This window comes from Haematobia irritans, chromosome 4 (genome assembly GCF_050003625.1).
Source record: "Haematobia irritans isolate KBUSLIRL chromosome 4, ASM5000362v1, whole genome shotgun sequence".
NCBI lineage: Eukaryota > Metazoa > Arthropoda > Insecta > Diptera > Muscidae > Haematobia > Haematobia irritans.
Genome location: NC_134400.1, coordinates 82,672,663 through 82,699,199, shown reverse-complemented (window position 1 = coordinate 82,699,199; position 26,537 = coordinate 82,672,663). Strand labels below are relative to the sequence as shown.

The window sequence follows — 26,537 nt, the reverse complement described above, 5'->3', positions numbered from 1 at the left end:
CTGTCGGTGTATGACTAGATGAAACACGCAAGTTACGAAGTGAACAGTATACCTTACATATGACACTATTTATATGGTCCTTACACGTCAAAGACGAATTAATGTAAAACTCCAAGTACCTCGCCTTCCTAACATATTGCAGATTCGAACAACCAAGCCTGAGCATTGGGAAATTATCCGTATCAATATGGTATCTACTTATAGGTAAAACCGAACATTTGTTTGGATTGAGCGACAAACCATTTGAATTCGCCCAATCCCACACTAACTGCAGATCCTCATTCAACATCTCAACGGTATCGTCTATAGCCAATGACTCCCCAGTTATGTACAATAGTATATCATACCGAGAATACGTCATTAATAAAGATACTAAACAGAAGTGGGCCCAGCACTGAACCTTGCGGAACTCCCATAGAGACTGCCCTAAGACGGGATTCCAGACCACTTACTACAACCTTTTGAGCCCGACCAGAGAGGTATCTCCTCATAAGACTAAGAGATGACTCACCGAAACCAAAATAGTACTTGAGTTTTTCACATAGTATTCTGTGATTCACTATGTCAAAAGCCTTCGTAAAGTCCAGGAAACACATCAACGAAGTATTGCCTTGATCATATTCGGATCTTAGATCCTCCATGACCTTTAGTACCGCTGTAGTGCAACTGTGTGCCTCTCGGAATCCAGATTGAAATGGAGACAAAAGTCTATTCTCATTCAGATATCTAGTAATCTGTGAAGATAGAATGGATTCGAATATCTTTGACAATACTGAAAGAATACTTATCGGTCTAAAATCATTGGGGCCAATAGGTGATGTCATCTTTGCCACCGGTATAATTCTGCCAACTTTCCATATACTAGGAAAGTGGGACGTCGTTATGCAGTGATTGAAAATATGTGTCATAACACCAACGACGTGCTGTAGAATGAGTCTCAAGAATCTAACTGATACACCATCCTCACCAATAGCATCTGATTTAACCCTTAACGTAGATCCATACACATCGGACTCAGATATTTGAGTAAATTCAAATCTGGAGGTACAGTAGAGAGAAGGATGAAGTTCAGTTTCCCCTAGATGGACACTTTCACCCCCAGTGAAATGGTCACTAAGAACCTCAGGGTCAATACCACATTTAGCTGAACTACGTCCATGGATTCCTAATCTATCTAGGTTCTTCCAAAGTTGGCGCGCCGGCAAGTCCAGACTTAACTTACGTGCGAAGTATCTTACCTTAGCCTGTCTGACGATAAGATTAGTCCTATTTCTAAGTCTCGTATATTGGAGACGATTCCCAAATGTCGGAAGACGTTTCCAAATGTCATATGCCCGATTGCGTCGCCGAATTTGATCCCTGATTCGGGTTTTGCCGCTAAAATGAGAAATAATTTTAGTGCAAAACTCGAACTCAATGTCCGAAATTTTCGAGAGTATCCGTCAACTCCTCTTGGACTACTTATTAATAAAGAGGAACTTAACTTTGTTTTTATAGATCTTATGTTTAATTTTTCACTGTTTCCCAATGTTTTCATTTTACTGTCACATCTCTAAAAAGAGTACACTGAAAAAAATATTGTCGTGAGACCAAAGATTTCATGTCCTTAAAATAAGAATAAAAATTTTAATTATCTTAGACAACGCATTTCTCTAATATAAAGTTTTTTCCATGTTCAAAAGTCGATCAACTTTTCAATGAAGTCGTGTTGTCCTTATAATTAAGTGATTTGACTTGAAAATGGGTATCATAACATGAAAGAAAATATTTTTGAACTAAGGTCAACTTGACTTTAATAATTCAGAAAAATTCTTTAAAATTAATGAAATTGTCATTAAATTTGTTGCATTTTGGCATCTTGACTACAAAGCAAAAAAACATGTTTTTCAACACTTTATTTTAAAGATGTTTTTACTTGAAACATAGCATAATTTCATAATTTCTAGGGAGCCACCGTGGTGCAATGGTTAGCATGCCCGCCTTGCATACACAAGGTCGTGGGTTCGATTCCTGCTACGGCCGAACACCAAAAAGTTTTTCAGCGGTGGGTTATCCCACCTCAGTAATGCTGGTGACATTTCTGAGGGTTTCAAAGCTTCTCTAAGTGGTTTCACTGGAATGTGGAACGCCGTTCGGACTCGGCTATAAAAAGGAGGTCCCTTGTCATTGAGCTTAACATGGAATCGGGCAGCACTAAGTGATAAGAGAGAAGTTCACCACTGTGGTATCACAATGGACTGAATAGTCTAAGTGAGCCTGATACATCGGGCTGCCACATAACCTAACCTAACCTAGCATAATTTCTACTGGAAGTCTTGTTTTTAACGGACTTTTTATAGCATATGAAAAATGCTGAAAAAGCGAAAAATTAAAATTTGCTTCATGGTTAGGTTAGGTTAGGTATGTGGCAGCCCGATGTATCAGGCTCACTTAGACTATTCAGTCCATTGTGATACCACAGTGGTGAACTTCTCTCTTATCACTGAGTGCTGCCCGATTTCATGTCAATGACAAGGGACCTCCTTTTTATAGCCGAGTCCGAACGGCGTTCCACATTCCAGTGAAACCACTTAGAGAAGCTTTGAAACCCTCAGAAATGTCACCACCATTACTGAGGTGGGATAATCCACCGCTGAAAAACTTTTTGTTGTTCGGTCGTAGCAGGAATCGAACCCACGACCTTGTGTATGCAAGGCGGGCATGCTAACCATTGCACCACGGTGGTGCAATAGAATCAAATACACAAAACCCACATTTAAAAGAGAATTGTGTCTTAAAAGTATCCTTACTTGAAGTCTCCGCTTCATTGGCTCGGAATCAATACCAAAATTGTTAAAGTAGAGACACAATCTTTGGAACCGTATAGTGCCCTTTCGTTAGTTTTTATGAAGATCCCCTTAATTACCTTTGTTTGAATATTTTGACTTTCTTGTCCTACGTTCCGATTTGTTTTGACGAAACAAAACAAATTGTGCCCGTAATGCGAAAATGATAAACAAAATTCATGCTCTTTTTTCAAATGTCTTTTCTCTTGGTTCCGAATGAATTTTCTCTCCGAATACTCATTTTAATATTTTTACTTAAGCATATACAATTTTTGCGAAGTCTTATATCAAAACATAATTATGTTTACTCCAAATTTGTAAATGTATACTTGTTTATATTCACACATGGTATTTTCCCAATCTTTAATGAAATTTTCTTTGTGTATATATATTTTTAAGGCGCCAATTGGTTACTTTCATTATTTTACTTCCAGCATACACTTTATGTCTCTCTTTCTAAACACATATATGTTTATAGTCTATTTCTAAATTAATATATGTTTGCATCCAAGCATATTATATTTACAAACATTTTATGTCCCAAACATAATATGTTCTAACATATTAACATATATGTCCCAAACATGTTATGCTAGTTTATGAACATGTTATGCTAGTTTATGAACGCTTGCACTTAAAAATATTGTATTTAAAAATTTGAGTTCCAAACATATAATTTTTACACCCAAACATATGAAAAACAATCTTTTTCGTCCGTGTGGGCATGTTAGCATACCATCTCTGCAAAAATAATAGGTTTACAATAAATAGAATCAAAAAGAGCGAGTGAGTTGCTGTTCTCATATCAATTTATAGATTTTATTCTCTCTTATAAGTTAGTTTCGAATTCTCGGTCTTTTACTATCCTTTTCTCAATTATGTAATTTTACAATAAATGTACAACTTAAGAAAACAAGGGTATATTTTATTGGCATTATAAATAAATAAGTTGCAATTTTTTCTGAAATGTAATTTTCGCTACGGCGCCCACAATCTTTGTAGACGTAATTTTATTTAAAAATGTCAAGAAAAAAGCAAATTTTTCAAGATATGATTTTAATTACTGGCATTAATGAAAGGAATCACTTTTGGTATTCACAGGTAAATTGTTATTTTTAAATCCCAGATAATACCACAAGTAGTAAGTTTTTGATTACCGGTATTACTGGAAGAATCACTAGTGCTTACCCAGTTTTTGCTGACCACCTGACCACTTTGTTCTTTATTGTGTAAAAATCAAGCAGCCAAATTAAAAACCTGCTCCTGCATCAATGTAGTCCATGGGAATGTCTACTTCTGGACCATAAAAAGAATTCATGTTTTGCATAAAAAATCGATTTGGACAATATGCAGAAAATGAACAAGAAAAAAACAAAATAGAAGCTGCGTTGAATGTGACAAAAAAGGAGCCATATGTTTTACGCATTCACAGGACGAAAAACTGCTTTGTTCCTTTGTAAACAATGGGACTATCTGTAGCACGAAGCATTCAAAATACGGAATATCTCCTACTTGCAATGTGACAGTACACATTGTATATACGAACTGTGCATATCTATTTAAATTGATATCCATTGGAGCAAGGTTCTGACAGAAAAATCAAAATATTTCACAAAAACTACAACCAGATTGTTGGAGATTGTTCAATCCAGCTCAAAATATAAATTAGGGAACTCCATGTGTATTGGGGCTGTACGAAAGCAAACACCACAATGGATTGGATTGCTTCATAATTATATATTAGATTGACATTTGATATGTTGTGTTAGTTTATGACCACTAGGTTAGGTTAGGTTATCAGGCTCACTTAGACTATTCAGTCCATTGTGATACCACAGCGGTGAACTGGTCTCTTATCACTGAGTGCTGCCTGATTCCATATTAAGCTCAATGACAAGGGACCTTCTTTTTATAGCCGAGTCCGAACGGCGTTCCACATTGCAGTGAAACCACTTAGAGAAGCTTTGAAACGTTCAGAAATGTCACCAGCATTGAGTGGGATTATCCCACCTCAATAATGCTGGTGACCGCTGAAAAATGTTTTTTTGTTCGGTCGAAGCAAGAATCGAACCCACGACCTTGTGTATGCAAGGCGGGCATGCTAACCATTGCACCACGGTAGCTCCCTTATGACCACTAACAATCAGGGCTGTGGAGTCGGAGTCTGAAGATTTTGCTGGAGTCGGAGCCGGAGTCGTAGAAATTTTACACTTCATATCATTGTAATAAAGGAAATACTTTGACCGAATTTTTGGCAAGCATGCCGAGTTCGAAGATGGATCATACCGGAAAATTTTGTGATATAGCACCTACATATAAACCCAACTTCCGAATTGTTTTAAGAAATTTTTTCCTGTTTAAAATTTTCATAAGATTTGTCAGAAATGTTGAATTTAGAGATATTTGAGATCCATAAATAAATGCGAAAATTTCCCGTCGGCCAGATTTTGAGATAGCCCTACATAATTACTTGAGAAATCTCCATAGACACCCGATGTCCTCGGAAGCTGTCACAACCTGTGCCAACGTGCCATCTGAGCCGGTATTTTGGGAGAAAGTTTGTTTCATCAAAGCCACTCGAAGTTCTTTACATTTAATTAATGGCCTCTAATGTACATAACTGGTAGACCATTTATATATCGATGTTTCACTTCTGGAAGCCTAATTTTGATGTGGTCTCTATATAGTCTGGTGTCGTATTTAAAGGGTGATACGGTCAAAATTTGGTCAAGGGAAACGCGTGTAAATCGGTGAAATCGTTACCTAAAAAATCAAATTAATTCTTTTTTTTTCAAGTTCAATTAGTATAAAATTCAGGAAAAATATTCAGTTAGGCTTTCACTTTTCCAAATCCGAATTGCCGGGCCTCACGCTTGAGACCTGCCATCAGATTTTGTACAGCCACCTTGTCCACCATCTTCGTCGCAGAAAGCCAGTTTGCCTTGAACTGCTGCTCGTCCTTAGCAGTTGGTCTTTTTTAGGTTCCGCTTGACAATAGCCCAGTATTTCTCAATTGGGCGGAGCTCTGGCGTGTTGGGAGGGTTCTTGTCCTTGGGAACCACCTGCACGTTGTTGGCGGCGTACCACTCCATGGCCTTTTTACCGTAATGGCAAGATGCCAAATCCGGCCAAAACAGTACGGAACAACCGTGTTTCTTCAGGAAAGGCAGCAGACGTTTATTCAAACACTCTTTCACGTAAATTTCTTGGTTGACAGTTCCGAAAGCTATGAAAATGCTGCTTTTCAAGCCACAGGTACAGATGGCTTGCCAAACCAGATATTTCTTTGCGAACTTTGGCAGTTTTATGTGCTTGAAAATATCTGCTACCTTTCCCCTTCCTTTTGCCGTATAAAACTCCTGTCCGGAAGCTGCTTGTAGTCGGCTTTGACGTAGGTTTCGTCGTCCATTACCACGCAGTCAAACTTCGTCAGCATCGTCGTGTACAGCCTCCGGGATCGCGCTTTGGCCGTCGTATTTTGTTATCATCATCAGCATCGTCGTGTACAGCCTCCGGGATCGCGCTTTGGCCGTCGTATTTTGTTTATCATCGCGATTTGGAGTCACTACCTTCTTGTAAGTCGATAGTCCGGCTCTTTTTTTGGCTCGATGCACGGTTGTAGACGATACACCCAGCTTATTTGCGGCATCTCGGAGAGAGAGGTTAGGGTTTCGCTTGAAATTTCCCCCCGATCCAGACTTCCTGGCTGTCGACAAACGTTCCCCAAACACTTTAATTACATTTGTAACGGTTGATTTGGCAACTTTTAGCGATTTTGCCAGCTTTGTGTGTGAGTAGCTCGGATTTTCGCGATGCGCGAGCAAAATTTTGATACGCTGATCTTCTTGCTTGGACGGCATTTTGACAACTGAAGAGTGAATTCCAAAATCAAAATAGGAGCAACATTCTACACACACACACACACCTTCAAAATGAGGGGTGTTCAGGTTTTTTAAATGCAAAATTGAAAGAAATACGTCAAGTTTATATTGACCAAATTTTGACCGTATCACCCTTTACAATGTAGAGCTTTTACATCCCTAAAATGCTGAGGTTCGTCGTCGAGTCGTATCAAAAATCGGTCCGTAATATATAGACCCCATAAAACCGATACTCAGATTTGACCTCAGGAGCCTCTTGGAGCAACCATGCGAAAATTGAGCCCACTGGATAAGCAAATTGCATCTTCTCCTGCTAACCCCCACCCACCGACCCCCATATTTCACCTCTGGTTCTCTAATTACCGCGCAAAAACTGGTTCACATCGAATCGTAATTATTTGTAGACGCCACAATATATCCCAATTTTGTGGGTATTTAATATGCATTTTTTAGTCTAACACGCGCAAAGACAAAAAAGGTTTGGAATACGTGGACCGAAAATGATTTTCGTGTGTTAGAGTTTTTTGAATTTCTTCGAACATTTTAAATTTTTATCACCAAAAACAATGCTTTGTTACAAACTTTTTATTTTTCCAATAAAAAAATAATTTTTGATCCACAAACACAGTCCGTTTCGTTTATATCAAAGTCTGTTCTTTTCTGACTTTAATAAGACATATTTTGAAGTTTCAGAGTAAAAATTTAATATAGTGTATTTAATGTAGAACATCTTTTCGGAATCTTCCGAACATATTTGGAATAGATGTAAAAAAAAAAACAAAAAACTGTTAGGTGTTTGGTCGAAGCAGGGATTGAAACCACGACTCTTGATATCCAAGGCTAGCGTGCTAACCATTGCATCACGGTGGCCAACTAAATGTATGCTTTTGTTAAATAAAGTTTTTTTTTTTAATCGGCTCGTGGGCGCCAAAAACTATGCTATATAAATATAACTGTTTGACTGTTTGCGTTGCTTGTGCATTGATGGCTATAGCTACAATTGTCTGTTATGACAATAACAGCTACGCTGCCTAGTGGATAGTGTGTTGGCTTACAAACTGTATTTTCCGCGGGTTGATTCTCCGTCCAAGCGAAAGGTAAAATTTAACAATTGATAAAAATCTAATAATTTCTTCTACATAAAAAGGTGCTACGAACTAAAAAATTTCGTGGAAGTGAGAATGATGTGAGGGAAAATGCAATTAGCCAGAAAAGGTTGTTTTTTTGAGTTAGTCTTTATGAAATTGCTTTTATATTCTGTAAAAGAATAAACGTTTATCACAAAAATTTATTCTTTTCTTTTCAAATAAACTTTGTTACAACGGAAAGCAAATGGGAACCTATATTTGTGTGTCTTAAATTTCGTTTGGGAGGAAAGAATTATTTTTTTGCGTACCTATACCCCATACGGACAAACTTCCAATTTAGACGACTATGTCAAGAATTTTTAAGATACCTTACCATTGCACAGTGGGCCAAATGACAGGTTTTTGATGCATTAAATCAACGGAAGCACCTAGAGCTCTGAAATTTTGGTACATTTACCACTGAGGATGGGAATAAAGTATAATCAAAATTTTGGACCGATCCGCCCACCGACACACCCACTTTCAAATGAAGGGCGTATTTCAACCCGATGAAAGCGCCTAGAGCTCTGAAATTTTGTACAAGTACCACTGGGGATGAGAATGAAGTATGATCAACATTTCGGACCGATCCGCCTACTGCCACGCCCACTTTCTAATGGAGGATGTATCTCAACCCACTTTTATCATACACCAAATTAAATATGTAGTAACATTGGAAACGGAAAATCTAGATTAGAACTGATGCACACTGTTACTCCATCTTGATTACTACGTTAGAGTGTATACGATTTCAGTAATTTTAGTTCAATTCAATCTCTTACACTCTCATTTTAGCTAAAAGTTTTGAATACCATTATTTTTGCAACACTATGTAGAAATGGGAACATATTCGTTAAAAAAATTCAAGATTTTGCCAACCATGTATGTGTTTGTAAAAAAAATATTTTTGCGTTCCCAGTACAAAAATAACTTTTTTTTTCTTGAGGCATGTTTGAAGTGATCGTATTGCTTCTGTACGTGTCACTACCTTGACACTCTGCTATATGTAAGTCAACATTTAAATATTAGCTTTATAATTTAGCAAATTTTGTAACGGAACCTGTGTCGACGAATCACAATTATTTACTTTTTTGCACACGACGAATTACAATTATTTACTTTTTGCACAATTATTTTACTTTTTCTTAAAGTTGTCATGGTAGACTTCTCTCATTTTAATGTTTTTGCATTATTATTACAGCTCTTGAAGTTGTATTCTATCCAATATTTATAAATTCTGTGTTTCGTTTGTAACACCATAATTATAATGGGGTACCTTCATTAGCACTTATAAGCAGACAAATTTACACTGAAAAAAATATTGTCGTGAGGCCAAAGATTTCAAAATACGAATGCACATTTTGCTTAGCGTAGAAGACGCATTTCTCTAATATAAAGTTTTTTTTCCTTGTCCAAAAGTCGATAAACTTTCCAATGAAGTCGTGTTGTCCTTATAATTAAGTGATTGGACTCAAAAATGGGTATCATAATATGAAAGAAAATTTTTTTGGGCTAAGGTCAACTTGAATTTAATAATTCAGAAAAATTCTTTAAAATTAATGAAATTGTATTTAAATTTGTTGCCTTTTTGCATCTTGACTACAAAGCAAAAAATCGTTCAAAAATAGCACATGTTCTTCAACGCTTTATTTTAAAGACGTTTTTTACTTGAAACATATCATAATTTATACTGGAAGTCGTGTCTAAATTTGGAAAATAAAGTTGTCGTTAACTTCTTTTTTAAAGGATAGCATATGAAGAAAAAAAGCTGAAAAATCGAAGAATTAAAATTTGCTTCCTAGAGTCAAGTACATTAAACCTAAATTTAAAAGAGAATTGTGTCTTAAAAGTATCCTTATTTGAATTGTCCACTTCTTTGGTTCGGACATTGTTAAAGTAGAGACAAAATCTTTGGAACCGGCCATGCTTTTTTTTCAGTGTATGTTTGCAGGAAAGACAACATCTCAACCTTTCTAACGCAGTATAGAACTCTACCAATCCGTTCCAAGTTAGTAAGATCTACTCCAGACAAAATGGGACATACATTAAATTAAGCAAAGAAAAAATATCAAACAATATTTACAATCGTTGTTAATTTTTACTAAAAGTACATACCTTGACTTAAATTTTACATTTCAAATTAAGTATATAACTTTAAAAACTTTTTTTTTACCAGCAAAATCTCTAAAGCACCTTGCTACACTGAAAAAACAGTGAACCCACCAGGAAGAAAACTTTCGGTTAATTTTAGAAAATTTTGAATATTTGTAGAAAATATTAACTAAAGAGTATTACAAACGTTGGCATCACGCCGATGTCATAAAAATAAGTAAATATTTTTCGACAAATTCAAGAAAATTTATTAGACATAACTAAGTTTTTTCAATAGTTAAAGAAAATTTTGTAGTTTGAAGAAAAAACTTGGAGTTCAAAATTGCAAGAATGTCTTTAGTGACATACGAAGTTCATGATGAACGCATTTTTGGTAAAATTTACGAATTTAAAGAAATTCTGAACTATTTTGTGGAAGATACGAATTTAGTTAATCTTTATGCTTCATTTGAGTATATTTTTTTCCTCGGGTTTAGTTAATTTAACTAACGTATATAAAAAATATTAGAGTAAAGAAAACTTTCTCCAAACATAATAATTCTATGAACTAAAATAAAGTTAAATTGGCTTTAGTGAAATAGAGAGTTCACTTTTTTTTGAGTGTAAACTATGAATTCAAGAAAAAATCAATAACAAAGAGCTGCCACTTCGTCAGCCTGAAACGGCAAAACGGGTTGCCATATTGTTTTACCATTTTGGATTATTTTTTGGTAATGTGTTGTCAACTTTTTCATAGCACCAAATGTTTAATTTTAACAAGTTCAAAAATTGATTTTATGCGTGAGATTTCGGTAATTTGGCCCAATGTGCATTGACAAGACACAACCCAAGTAATTCCATTGCGGATTACAGCCTTTAGTAGCAGTTTCTACGCAACCCATGGTGGAGGGTACATAAGATTCGGCCTGGTCGAACATACTGCCGTATTTACTGGTTTTGTTTTGTTTTTATTGGAAAAACCAGTGCATTCTACCAAACGATTATTCATCGACCTAAATAATAGTACAGCTAATTGATTTACCAACTACACGCAGAGAAGGAATATGATCACCTCAAACATGTTTCAAGAGCAAAATGTTATTTTTGTATGGTGACCATGTAACATGTTTGTCACTAAAATGTTATTTTCTCGTCAAATATAACCTGCTTGCCGAAATCAGATACAAGATTTCCGAGAAAATAACATGGTTGCGAAAACCATGTTACATGGTCACCACCCAAAAATAACATTTTGCTCTTAAAACATGTTTGAGGTGATCATATTCCTTCTCTGGGTGTAGAAGCATTTCAGGTGCTTCTCCTTGTTAAAAGTAAAAAAATGAATGAATGAATAATGCAAAAATATAATGTTCCTAAATTAGCATAAAATGTTTGGGACACTTATGTTAATATGTTACAATATATTATGTTTGGAACATCAAGAGATAGCACGCAATTATCAGCTGTCATAAACAAATCACATTTTCCATCATTTGATCCTATCGATTTGAGAAATATTTACGAAATTTTTGGTTGTATTTTTTATTTTATTTTAATACTACATTCAAAATTTTATCTCCCTAACTTTTTGTTGCATATAAAATAATTTAAATATCCTTTTTAGCTTGAGAAAAACATAATAACTATAGAATATTATATTAGGTCAGCATTAAAGAGTAAATAAATTATAACAATAAAGTGTTAGTGATTATTATACCCTGCGCCACACTGTGGAACAGGGTATTATAAGTTAGTGCATATGTTTGCAACACCCGGAAGGAGACGACATAGAAATTTCTTCCAAAATCAATAGAGTTCTATTCTGCGCCAAAACACACTTGTGCCACATTGGAAGTCGATTGGAGTAAAACTGCGACCTAGACTTTGATTACAAAAATGTGTTCGCCCGATATGGACTTATATGTCCCCAGAAGTCAGAGTTTTACCCTAATTTGCTTAAAATTTTGCACAAGAAGAACAATTAGTACTATAGTCAAGTGTGCCAAATTTTATTGAAATCGGTTCAGATTTAGATATAGCTCCCATATATATCTTTCGCCCGATATGGCCTAATACGGTCCCAGAAGCCATAGTTTTACCCCAATTTGGTTGAAATTATGCACTAGGAGTACAATTAGTAGTGTAGTCAAGTGTGCCAAATTTTATTGAAATCGGTTCAGATTTAGATATAGCTCCCATATATATCTTTCGCCCGATATGGCCTAATACGGTCCCAGAAGCCATAGTTTTACCCCAATTTGGTTGAAATTTTGCACTAGGAGTACAATTAGTAGTGTAGTCAAGTGTGCCAAATTTTATTGAAATCGGTTCAGATTTAGATATAGCTCCCATATATATCGTTCGCCCGATTTACACTCATATGACCACAGTGGCCAATCTTTTACTCCGATTTAATTGAACATTTGCACAGGGAGTAGAATTAGCATTGTAGCTATGCGTGCCAAATTTGGTTGAAATCGGTTCAGATTTAAATATAGCTCCCATATATAGCTTTCGCCCGATTTACACTCATATGACCATAGAGGCCAATTTTTAACTCCGATTTAGTTGAAATTTTGCACAAGGAGTAGAATTAGCATTGTAGCTACACGGATGTAAAAGACTGTTTTTCATATGTCTGACTATAAACATTATATGTTTGGAACACAAATTTTTAAACACAATATTTTTGAGTGCAAGCATATAATGTTCATAAACTAGCATAACATGTTTGGGGCATATATGTTAATATGTTAGAACATATTATGTTTGGGACATAAAATGTTTGTAAATATAATATGCTTGGATGCAAACATATATTAATTTAGAAATAGCCTATAAACATATATGTGTTTAGTAGCTTGGAGCGCTATTTAACAGGGAGCGATATTGAATTAAGTTGGTGGTTGTTGCTTGTTATTACAAAATTAACATTTTATTTTTCCTTGGGCAATTGATCAGCTACTTCTTTGATCCTTACAAACTGTGTGGTCCGCTGTTCGAATCCCCGTCCGGCAAAACGTAAAATTAAAATAAAAAAAATCATACAATTGAATAATTTCTTCTACAATGTTTGTATTACAGAAAAAGGTGCTAAGAACTAAAAAATCTCGTGGAAGTGAGAAAGATGTGGGGGAATATACAATTGGGCAGAAACAAAATTTTGAGCATTCAGGTCGAAAACCTATGTGTTAGCACCTATATTACCTGTTTATTTTCATAATTCATTATGATTGTAAATATATAAATAAATAAATAAAATTTTGAGCACAATATTATTTGGGAGAATTTTTTTTAAGCATATAATATTTTTGGGTGCAAAATGCTTCCAAACATATTATATGTTCACATAATAACATATTGTTTTTTGGAAGACAACATTATTGAATTGAGCGTGTATGCTATTTGGTTGAAAACGGTTCAGATTTAGATTTAGCTCCCATATATATCTTTCGACCGATTTGGACTTATATGGCCCCAAAAGCCAGAGTTTTGCCCTGATTTGCGTCAAATTTTGCACAACAAGTACGTTTAATAGTATCGTTAACTGTGCTTAATTTGGTTAAAATCGGTTCCGATTTAGATATAGCTCCCATATATATCTTTCGTCCGATTTGGATTTATATGGCCTCAAAAGCCAGAGTTTTGCCCTGAGTTGCTTGAAATTTTGCACAAGGAGTACGTTTTATAGTATCATTAATTGTGCAAAATTTAGTTGAAGTCGGTTCAGATTTAGATATAGCTCCCATATATATCATTTGGACTAATATGCCCACAGAGGCAAAAGTGCTACTTTTATTTACGTGAAATTTTGCAGAGGGAGTAGAATTGAACTCGAAACTTTGCACAGGCAGTAGAATTAAGGTTCTGCATATGCGTGTTATTTTGGTTGAAATCGGTTCAGATTTTGGTATAGCTTCCATGTATATCTTTCGCCCGATTTTCCGTCATATGACCTCTGTGGATTTGATATGGTATCGAAAATGTGGACTTACAAAGTGGTGAAGGGTATAATATAGTCGGCCCCGCCCGACTTTAGACTTTCCTTACTTGTTTTTTACTAACATTGTGTTCCACCCTAGTGCATTAGCCGACTTAAATTTTGAGTCTATAGATTTTGTAGAAGTCTATCAAATTCTGTCCAAATCGAGTGATATTTAAATGTATGTATTTGGGACAAACTTTTATATAGAGCCCCCAACACATTTGACGGATGTGATATGGTATTGAAATTTTAGATCTACAAAGTGGTGCAGGGTATAATATAGTCGGCCCGCCCGACTTTAGACTTTCCTTACTTACTCTGACAGCAAGAGTGAAATAAAAACACAGTTTTCTCCATATTTTAATAAAAACAAATCCGCAATAAAGAAGGATAAAAACTAGAGGTGTGCATGTGACACGAAATTGTTGCAACTCACGAAAATTTTGTGCGTGAGCGTGAGTTCTGCCAAAAATTATCGTGCGTAAATGTTCGTGAGTAAGATTTTTCCGTCGTGAATGTGCGTGAACGTAAGTAAAATATTACTCAAATGCACACTTCTACTAACACCCCTTAAAAGGATAATGAAACATGCCAGAAAAAAGCTACATGAATTTTTCCCCTTCTAAACGACTAAAACCCTGATCAAGGGGGGAAAGGCCAAATTGACAACTCCGCTGTATGGTCAAGATATCATCGAATTTACGGAAAATTGATTGAAAATTTCAGTTCAGGAATTTCTTTTGTGTACTTTTGTGATACCCCTTTCAGATTTTTTGAAACTGAGAGGCTATTTGTTAAAAAATATCACTATTTTGCGTCTATAATAATAATAATAAGATATTGCTTTTGAAGTAACATTCCCAAGGATTTGAAGTTATTTTCGAAATTCACATGAATACAGATTTCAATTTATTGGTGGGATTGATAGCGTCTTTTTTATTTGAGATTAAGGTAGACGATAAAGCACCCGTAAAGTACAATGGATCCGGGCATTTTTCTTTCAGGTGTGATTTATCTCTATTCAAGTGGTGTCAGTCATAGCATTATTACCCAGTAAAAAAGCGTCGCCAAAAGAGTAGTGAAAATGTTCTTTTTGGATCCGGAAGTGGTGACAAATTGACGCAGAAACGATGAATGGGGTTGTCATAGGACGAGTGTCCACTGCACTGAATTTGCATTATTTCTTATGGTGTGAGGCGAATTCAGTGTTTTGGATGTGAATTAAGAAATTTTGTGATATTTTGACAAATAAATAATTTTTAAAATTTCATATGATTTTTAATGCATTAAAACGCTTGTCTGGAAGTTTTGTGATCAAATATTTTCAAAAATTCGAAATTTCGGATTTATCATTTTTTCGGCTAAATTTAAATAAATTGTACCATTTTATTAATTCTTAATACTCTGTTTTTAACCTATTTGAAATACACAAAAAATAGATTTCCCATTAAAAATATGAAAAAAACGAGTTATAAAGAAATTGACTCAAACGAATTTCCTGTGCAGTTAAAATAAAGAACATCTTTGGGAGAGCATTTTTGGAAGTTCTTTTAAAGTTGTACCTTGAGAAGAACTTTCAAATTTTTTGCTGGGTAGCAGAATCACTTACTTTTAAGAGAAATTCCACTCATGGAAGAGTTTCATGTATTGTTTAATTAAATTCATTAGCGTAGCTAGACAATTTTCCTAGGGGGGGCTATAGCCCCCCTAGCTAAAACTTTATAGACTGAACTTATAGGTTCAACTAATGTTTTTTTCATAAAATTGAATAAAAAATAGACATCAAAATAACTCGAGGATCAATTTATAATAAAGCAACTAAAAGTTCCCTACGGGAAATTGGTGCAAATTGCCACTGACGGACCTATCACAGAACTGGTACTTGTGCTCCAGTTAGTTGCAATTTTCACATTTAGTGAAATAAAATTATCGATTAGGAGCCCAAATTGAAATAGATTTCTAAGAGTTTGTCCGAGACTGATTCCTGTGAACCTGTTTATGGGTTGCTCCTGCTAAATTGTCCCAGGACGTGTCCTTTGGGGTGAGTCCAAGACGCGTCCTAAAATGTAAGTTTACTCCGTCAATGACAAACCCATGTTAAGGTTTAAAAAAAGGGTAAGAATAAATAAAATTTTGCCTCAAAAATGCTAAATCCATTATAGAAAAATCGATAATATTTGACGTTTCAAACAAGCGTTAGAATGTATTAAAAATCATAAAAAAGTATAAAAATTATTTATTTAGAAAAATATCACAAAATTTTTAATTCACATTCAAAACACTGAATTCAGATCACACCTTAAGAAGTGATGCAAATTCATTGCATCGGTTGTTGAAACGGTGGACATTCGTTCTATGACAAGTTCATATTACATTCATCGCTTCTCCGCCAATTTTGTACCAATTCCAAACCCAAAAAGAACATTTTCACTTCTTTTTTGGCGACGCTTTTTGCAGCATTATTAATTTATGAAAGAATAGTTTTAATATCAATTACTATTTTTTATTCAACTAAATCATAAGTTCAACCACAGCTTTATTTCATAAATATCAGACTTCTACCACAACCCAAGTAATTCGTTTGTGCATGAAAGTCTTTAGTGGAACTTTGTGCGTTGTACGAGTATATACTTGTTTAATTTTTATAAAAATGTAAAATCGTAAATAGGTTTTCAAATTCTGGGGGGGGGGCTAAAATTTTTCTGGGGGGGTCTAAACCCCCCCCCCAGAGGCCTTCCTACGCTTATGATTAAATTTCTTAAAATTTGATACAAATTGCAATATAATGTGATAAAATATGAATTCTAAAATTCGAAGTAAAATGATTTGGACAACTCACTCAGTTTTTACCCATGGATAATTTTCAATGAAAATTTTAAATTTCTTGACTCTAACAATAAAATAATGCAGAATTATTAACATGGATTAGAAACTTGGACATTGTAAATTCACACAAGACAACGTCTTGGACAACTGTAGGGGAAATTCTAGAGAATTGTGCAGGAATCCCTCTACAGATATGAACCACTTGGTATTAGGCTGTCCCAAAATGAACGAACTCGAAGAGAGATTCTTGGAAGGAAATAATTTATTCGAACATTTAAAAGAACTCGATAGATCATAGAGAACAATGGGAAAAATTTATTTGGGCAAAGCCGACTATCGAAAACCTATTTTCAGGAGGTTCGAATGTAATTTACTTTGGGTTTAATGAATTAACCGAATTTATTCTGATAATTTCCCAGCAAAAAATTTGGAAGTTCTAAAAATATCCTCCCAAAGATGTTCTTTATTTTAACTACATAGGAAGTTATTTTAATTCAATTAGTTATACCCACACTGAAAAAACTATTGTCGTGAGGTCAAAGATTTCATGTCTTTTAAATACGAATGCAAATTTTGCTTAGCATACAAGACGCATTTCTCTAATATAAGTTATTTTTCCTTGTCCAAAAGTCGATAAACTTTTCAATGAAGTCGTATTGTCCTTATAATTAAGCGATTTCACTTAAAAATGGGTATCATAACATGAAAGAAAAATGTTTGGGCTAAGGTCAACTTGACTTTAATAATTTAGAAAAATTCTTTAAATTTAATGAAATTGTCTTTAAATTTGTTGTCTTTTTGCATCTTGACTACAAAGCAAAAAATCGTTCAAATATAGGACATGTTTTTCAACACTTTATTTTAAAGATGTTTTTACTTGAAACATAGCATAATTTCACTGGAAGTCGAGTGCTAATTTGGAAAATAAAGTTGTCGTTAACTCGTTTTTAAACAACTTTGATAGCATATGAAGAAAAAAAGCTGAAAAAGCAAAAATTAAAATTTGCTTCCTAGAAGCAAGTACACAAAACCCAAATTTACAAGAGAATTGTGTCTTAAAATTATCCTTAGTTGTATTCTCCGCTTCTTTGGCTCGGAATCAATACCAAATTTTTTAAAGTAAAGACAAAATCTTTGGAACCGGGCATGCTTTTTTCAGTGCACCACCATAGAATGGTGACGGGGGTATAATAAGTTTGTCATTCCGTTTGTAACACATCGAAATATCGATATTCTTGATCAGGGAGAAATTCTAAGACGATATGACCATGTCCTTCTGTCCGTCTGTCTGTTGTAATCACGCTACAGTCTTCACTAATGAAGCAATCGTGCTGAGATTTTGCACAAACTCGTCTTTTGTCTGCAAGCAGGTCAAGTTCGAAGATGGGCTATATCGGTCAAGGTTTTGATATAGTCCCCATATAAACCGACCTCCCGATTTGGGGTCTTGGGCTTATAGAAATCGTAGTTTTTAACCAATTTGCCTGAAATTTTAAATCTAGAGGTATTTTAGGACCATAAAGAGGTGTGCCAAAAATGGTGAGTATCGGTCCATGTTTTGGTATAGCCCCCATATAGACCGATTTCCCGATTTTACTTCTTGGGCTTATAGAAACCGTAGTTTTTATCCAATTTGCCTGAAATTGGAAATCTAGAGGTATTTTAGGATCACAAAGAGGTGTGCCAAAAATGGTGAGTACCGGTCCATGTTTTGGTATAGCCCCCACACACACCGATTTCCCGATTTTACTTTTTGGGCTTATAGAAACCGTAGTTTTTATCCAATTTGCCTGAAATTGGAAATCTAGAGGTATTTTCGGGCCATAAAGAGGTGTGCCGAAAACGGTGAGTATCGGTCCGTATTTTAGTATAGCCCCCATAGGAACGATTTCCCGATTTAACTCCTTAGGTTTCTAGAAACCGTAGTTTTTATCCGATTTGTCTGAAATTGTAAATATTATGGTATTTAAGGCTCACAAAAACGTGTATCGGATTAAGTTTTTATCGGTCCATTTTGGTAATGCCTCCATTCACTTCTTGAGAGTATAGAAGGCGCACTAATCATGAAAACTGCTTGAAACTCAATGTAAAATTTCCAGATTTTATTTATATTTCTATTTAAGATTTCAAATCAAGGCGTTATTTTATAATTTTCTTGCGCACTTGCAAGAGATGTTAATGATTCCTCTAAAACTCAAACAAAAATGGTTCTTATAAATCCAGAATCTGATATAGTTTTCATAGGTAAAATCTTTAAATTTATCTTCGTGAAGTATACTGGTTGAACTGATCTGCTTGATCTGTCCTCCAACCCTCTGAAATTTCAAAGGAAACCCTAATATTTAATTCATGGTGGTGGGTTTAAGATTCAGCCCATCCGAACTTACTGCTGTATATACTTGTTTTTAGGTTGAAATCGTGTTATGGTATACGGAAAATAATACTAACTAGTCGTTACTGTTTGGAAAAATGCAAATAAAAATATCAAATATTTGTTGCTTTAAATTAGTGAGTACATTTTTATACCCTCCATCATAGGATGGGGGTATATTAACTTTGTCATTCCGTTTGTAACACATCGAAATATTGCTCTAAGACCCCATAAAGTATATATATTCTGGGTCGTGGTGAAATTCTGAGTCGATCTAAGCATGTCCGTCCGTCCGTCCGTCCGTCCGTCCGTCTGTTGAAATCACGCTAACTTCCGAACGAAACAAGCTATCGGCTTGAAACTTGGCACAAGTAGTTGTTATTGATGTAGGTCGGATGGTATTGAAAATGGGCCATATCGGTCCACTTTTACGTATAGCCCCCATATAAAGGGACCCTCAGATTTGGCTTGTGGAGCCTCTAACAGAAGCATATTTCATCCGATCCGGCTGAAATTTGGTACATGGTGTTGGTATATGGTATCTAACAACCATGCAAATATTGGTTCACATCGGTCCATAATTATATATAGCCCCCATATAAACCGATCCCCAGATTTGGCTTGCGGAGCCTCAAAGAGAAGAAAATTTCATCCGATCCGGCTGAAATTTTGTACATGATGTTGGTATATGGTCTCTAACAACCATGGACAAATTGGTCCATATCGGTCCTTAATTATATATAGCCCCCATATAAACCGATCCCCAGATTTGGCTTGTGGAGCCTCTAAGAGAAGCATATTTCATCCGATCCGGCTGAAATTTGGTACATGATGTTGGTATATGGTCTCTAACAACCATGGACAAATTGGTCCATATCGGTCCTTAATTATATATAGCCCCCATATAAACCGATCCCCAGATTTGGCTTGTGGAGCCTCTAAGAGAATATTTATATATAGACCCCATATAAACCGATCTCCAGATTTGGCTTGCGAAGCCTCAAAGAGGAGCAAATTGCATCCGATCCGGCTGAAATTTGGTACATGGTATTGGTATATGGTCTCTAACAACCGTGCAAAAATTGGTCCACATCGGTCCATAATTATATTTGGCGCCCATATAAACCGATCCCCAGATTTGGGTTGCGGAGCCTCAAAGAGAAGCAAATTTCATATGATCCGCCTGAAATTTGGTACATGATATTGGTATATGGTCTCTAACAACCATGCAAAAATTGGTCCACATCCGTTCATAATTATATATAGCGCCCATATAAACCGATCCCCAGATTTGGCTTGTGAAGTCTCCAAGAGAAGCAAATTTCATCCAATCCGGTTGTAATTTGGAACATGGTGTTAGTATATGATCTTTAACATTCGTGCCAGAATTGGTCCATATCGGTCCATAATTATATATTGCCCCCATATAAAACACTAGAGCCAAAAATAATCTACCAAAATTTTATTTCTATAGAAAATTTTGTCAAAATTTTATTTCTAGAGAAAATTTTGTTAAAATTTTATTCGGTTCATAATAAAATTTTCATAATTGTCAAAATTTTATTTCTATAGAAAATTTTATCAAAATTTTATTTCTATAGAAAATTTTGTTCAAATTTTATTCGGTTCATAATCATGGTTGCCACTCGAGCCAAAAATAACCTACCAAGATTTTATTTCTATAGAAAATTTTGTCAAAAGTTTGTTTCTATAGAAAACTTTGTGAAAATTTTATTTCTATAGAAAATTTCGTTAAAATTTTATTTCTGTAGAAAATGTTGTCAAAATTTTATGTCTACTTTGTCAAACTGAGTTATATACGTATTGGATCGATCTTTTTTGATTTAATATATACCACGTATGGACTTACATACAATTTAGAAGATGGTGTTAGGAGGTTTTAAGATACCTTGCCATCGGCAAGCGTTACCGAAACTTAGGTAATTCGATTGTGGATGGCAGTGTTTAGATGAAGTTTCTACGCAATCCATGATGGAGGGTACATAAGCTTCGGCCTGGCCGAACTTACGGTCGTATATACTTGTTCGGTTTTTATTTGTTTATTGAAAATCAATAATAACAAAACAATATAAGTTTATGAACGTGCGGGATGGTGAATAATGGTGATTGGAATTTTCATTCAGTGACGCTAAACTTTTATGGAAAAAACTGGTTTATGATTTTCTTATATTTGCAGGGATTGAAATTGCCAAAAAGGAGGATAGAATTGCTGGACAGCAACTTATTAAAAAGTCAAGCTCAACAGTGTCTTCTTTCCCCACTAATTATTCCAAGGTTGAAGTTCCAAAATTTACTTTTTACAGTTGAGAAGAGGTAGGTTAGGTTAGGTTAGGTTAGGTTAGGTTAGGTTAGGTTAGGTTAGGTGACAGCCCGATGTATCAGGCTCACTTAGACTATTCAGTCCATTGTGATACCACATTGGTGAACTTCTCTCTTATCACTGAGTGCTGCCCGATTCCATATTAAGCTCAATGACAAGGGACCTCCTTTTTATAGCCGAGTCCGAACGGCGTTCCACATTGCAGTGAACCCACTTAGAGAAGATTTTAAACCCTCAGAAATGTCACCAGTATTACTGAGGTGGGATAATCCACCGCTGAAAAACTTTTTGGTGTTTGGTCGAAGCAAGAATCGAACCCACGACCTTGTGTATGCAAGGCGGGCATGCTAACCATTGCACCACGGTGGCTCCCTAGAAGAGGTAACGTTATATGGAAATTGGAAATAATAGAATAATAAACTAATATTTCAAGGCCAGGCGATGGTGTTGATTCTTAATAAATGTATTTAATATATTAATAAAACGTGTATTTTATTGAAGATCAAATATAAATATATAAAACTGTATTTAAAACGAAGTAAGCAGTTCTAATTTTGAAGTAAAAGGTTTAGAATGCATGTATGTAAGATTTTTCCACATTAATGAAAAAATTTCAACAAAATCATTCCATGTATGAATTCAATGCGGTGGTGGCATATAAATGTTGGAAAATGTTATCTAATATATAGAATACATTATTCCTAATTTCTACGAAACTCAGATCGTTCAAACAAATAAAAATGTCTTTGACGCTATATGAAGTTCAACTTTCTTCAAAATTAGTTCATTTTAATTTAATGGAAGGGCTCACTTTTTTCTAGGTGTATAAATAAAAGGCATGTAATTATTGTTTAAAAAGTAATAAATTTTAATATGGGCTTGTTATAAATAACTTGTCCAACATATGAATTTAAACTAATATTTTTTTATTTTTTTTATTTTATTTGCACGTAACTCACGTTACATAAATCCTGGCAGACTTGTTTGTATTTACTCAACTCCAGACAAAAGGCAAACGCAGAAAACGCCCGCAAATGTCCTGTAGATGGATTATGTAAATAACTCGGATAGCAGTCGATGAGGTCGGTGCCAAATGTTGACACAAATTTTAATGTTTGCCAATGACAAATTTAATGTTTGCAAGTGACACCATCACAGGTAACCAAACGGCGTTATGGCATGGAGAAAAGCTGCAGATGGATTAGTATAAATACCTCTAATATTCAGAAAGGCAGCATCAGTCTCCCCATAAACTTTGACGAGTTAATAGCAAATCAGTTTTTTTGTGTTGAGTCAAGTACTAACGTACACTAAAGGAATATGGGTAATATTGTCTATCTTTCCGTAATCCTGATGTGGCTAGGTATTGTGCTCTGCAATGCGGTCACAGCTTTACCCATATCTGAAGATGAGCGGTATTTTGAAAAACAGGTAAGGTCGTAGGTTTATGATTCAGTCCTGCTTAGACTCACTCCCTATTTCCTGTAGTTGAATCCAGAATTGATCAATAATTGGCTGTCGTCAGTACGCAATTCTCAGAACTTGAACAAAAGCCCTTGTCGTTATTATGCGGAGAATTCTTGGACAGGTCCCATGCCGAAACGAAACTCAGAACTGATTAATTCCCTGTTGAGTTTACCAAAAAACATGAACGATGCCGGGAAGTGAACAACACAAATGATGATTGGAGAATTTGATTGATTTCCGAATTGGAGAATAGCCTAGACAAAAATCACACTAAACGAAGAATTGCTGTAATATTAATAAATGTGTTATATAAATAAAGATCAAATATTGTTAAACTTCTTTCGTCCTGTTTGTAATTCAATAAATAAATATAAGCAAATTAAAATATAAAGAAATTATGAAATCCTACTAGACGAATCCGGCTCGATTCGCTACGTCTTCTTGATTCATTATAATTGAGAGACTTTTACAAATATCTAATATTTGCATCACAGAATATTTCGATAAGATAACAACATAATCGTACTGAAAAATTCCAAAGACTTAAAGTTTTTTTTAAATTCACATTAATATCGATTACAATTTATTAGTCGAAGTGCTCAGGCCTTCTTACGAGTATTTGAGGTTAAAGAAGAAATTTTAACGCTTGTGTATGTGATAACACCGGAAGCGATACTAGCGTGATGAGGTCCCGTGGGACCTACAATAAAAAAGGATAGTAGAGAGGTTATCCCTATATATATATTTGTTTGTAAATGTAGAGTTTTCTTTAATTATTAATAGAATACAGATAATGTTTAAATTTTTGTTAAGTATTCTAGAGGCCCTGATGTTTGTCACTGGCGTGGTACCTATAAGTATCCTTATACGTACCAAGCAACTATATATTGTTTTGGTAGTTTAATGTTCTGAACAAACTGGATTTTTGAAGGAAAAACAATACAATTTTTTAGTGGCGTTGCCAAATTCCAGGAGCCGATGGGTCTGGAATATGTATAGAAATATAAGAACATAGATCAACCAGGATTTCTAATAACTTTTCAAATATCTTTTTTGCACTTGTAGTTTCACTATAGTTTCACTTTTTGCACTTGTTGTTTCACTTGTAGTTTCACGGAAGACATGCAATTATGTACTACCAACCAGGGCTGTGGAGTCGAGTCAATTTTGCTCGACTCCGGCTCCGACTGCAGCATTTCTTATTAGCCTCGACTCCGACTCCGGACTCCGACTCCAGGTGGTGTACCTATATCTCATTTTAACAGTATTTCAATTGTAATTTTAAGGTGAAGTGTTCCAAAAATAGACCGATATAAGTATCCTATTTTGCATATATATGTTTATATGTCCAAAAGAATTCTAATTTTAATTTTTGATACGACTCGACGACAAATCTCAGCATTTTAGGAATGTAAAGAAGTCTACATTTTAATTTCAGGCCAATAAATTAAAATACGACACAAGACTATATAGAGACCACATCAAAATATGGGTAGATAACAACAATCTCCAGAACATGAATTTATAAAAACACAAAATTAATCTTAAATACCCACCACCATGAACCAAATATTAGGGTTTCCTTTGAAATTTCAGGAGGGCTTGAGGACTTGAAGACACTTCCCGAAGATAAATTTAAAGATTTCACCTATGAGGACTATATCAGATTCTGGATTTATAAGAACCATTTTTGTTAGAGTTTTAGAGGAATCATTAACATCTCTTGTAAGTGTGCAAGAAAATTATAAAATAACGTCTTGATTTGAAATCTTAAATCTGTAGATTTTCACCCGAGAAGTAAAATCTGGAAATTTTACATTGAATTTCAAGCAATTTTCATGATCAGTGCGCCTTCTACACCCTCAAGAAATGAAGTCGGTCTATATGGAGGCATTACCAAATGGACCGATAAAAACTTAATCCGATACACGTTTTTGTGAGCCTAAAATACCAGAATATTTACAATTTCAGGCAAATCAGACAAAAACTAGTTTCTAGAAACCCAAGGAGTTAAATCTGGAGATCGTTCTTATGGGGGCTATACTAAAATATGGACCGATACTCACCGTTTTCGGCACACCTCTTTATGACCCGAAAATACCTCTAGATTTCCAATTTCAGGCAAATATGATAAAAACTTCGGATTCTAGAAGCCCAAGAATTAAAATCGGGAAATCGGTCTATATGGGGGCTATACCAAAATATGGACCGATACTCACCGCTTTCGGCACACCTCTTTATGGTCCTAAAATACCTCTAGGTTTCCAATTTCAGACAAATTGGATAAAAACTACGGTTTCTATAAGCCCAAGACCCCAAATCGGGAGGTCGTTTTATATGGGGACCATACCAAAACATGAACCGATACTCACAATTTTTGGCACACGTATTTGTGGTCCTACAATACCTCTAGATTTCCAATTTCAGCTAAATTGATTAAAAACTGCGGTTTCTATAAGCCCAAGAAGTAAAATCGGGAGATCGGTCTATATGGGGGCTATACCAAAATATGGACCGATACTCACAATTTTTGGCGCACGTATTAGTGGTCCTACAATACCTCTAGATTTCCAATTTCAGGTAAATTGAATAAAAACTGCGGTTTCTATAAGCCCAAAAAGTAAAATCGGGAGATCGGTCTATATGGGGGCTATACCAAACCATGGACCGATACTCACCATTTTTGGCACACCTTTTTATGGTCATAAAATACCTCTAGATTTCAAATTTCAGGCAAATTGGATAAAAAATACGATTTCTATAAGCCCAAGACCCCAAATCGGGAGGTCGGTTTATATGGGGACTATATCAAAACCTTGACCGATATAGCCCATCTTCGAACTTGACCTGCCTGCAGACAAAAGACGAGTTTGTTCAAAATTTCAGCACGATTGCTTCATTATTGAAGACTGTAGCGTGATTACAACAGACAGACAGACAGACAGACAGACAGACAGACAGACGGACAGACGGAAATCGTTATATCTTCTTAGAATTTCTCCCTGATCAAGAATATATATACTTTATATAGTCGGAAATCGATATTACGATGTGTTACAAACGGAATTACAAACTTATTATACCCCCGTCACCATTCTATGGTGGTGGGTATAAAAACAAGTATATACGGCCGTAAGTTCGGCCAGGCCGAATCTTATGTACCCTCCACCATGGATTCTACGAAAGACTGTCACACACAATCGAATTACTTGGGTTGTGGTATCTTAAAACTTTTTAACATCGTCTTCTGAATTGTGAGTTAGTCCATACGTGGTATATATTAGACAAAAAGTTATGTATAGTTAAGTCTACAAATAATTACGAATCGATATGGACTTTTTGCACGATACGTAGAGAGCCAGAATTGAAATATGGGGGTCGCTTATATGGGGGCTATATACAATTATGAACTTTATATGGACCAATGTTTGTGTGATTGGAAATCGATTTATCTGACGGATATATATATATAACTATAGACCTACATGGACCTAGTTACGCATGGTTGTTAACGACCATATACTAGCACAATGTACCAAATTTCAACTTACTCGGATGAAATTTGCTCCTCCAAGAGGCTCCAAAACCAAATCTCGGGATCGGTTTATATGGGGCTATATATG

The 26,537-nt window shown here is 35.2% G+C and overlaps 2 protein-coding genes across 2 annotated transcripts in view; one reads left to right on the top strand and one right to left on the bottom strand.

Annotated features, from left to right (window-relative positions):
* Positions 1-26,537, bottom strand: part of FMRFaR (FMRFamide Receptor) — a 179,298-nt gene that overhangs the window by 84,789 nt on the left and 67,972 nt on the right. The gene's annotated exons all lie outside the window — the stretch shown is intronic.
* Positions 22,702-23,253, top strand: LOC142234328 (protein PDF-like). The gene is made up of 2 exons (XM_075305431.1): positions 22,702-22,878; positions 22,936-23,253. Exons 1-2 carry the CDS (start codon positions 22,768-22,770, stop codon positions 23,113-23,115), a joined length of 291 nt encoding a protein of 96 aa, XP_075161546.1. The 5' UTR covers positions 22,702-22,767; the 3' UTR covers positions 23,116-23,253.

Excerpts from the sequence above, each read along its gene's own strand:
- LOC142234328 (XM_075305431.1), top strand. The coding sequence starts at position 22,768 with ATGGGTAATATTGTCTATCTTTCCGTAATCCTGATGTGGCTAGGTATT. Across the intron at positions 22,879-22,935 it reads AGCGGTATTTTGAAAAACAG|TTGAATCCAGAATTGATCAA; the intron begins GTAAGGTCGTAG and ends TATTTCCTGTAG.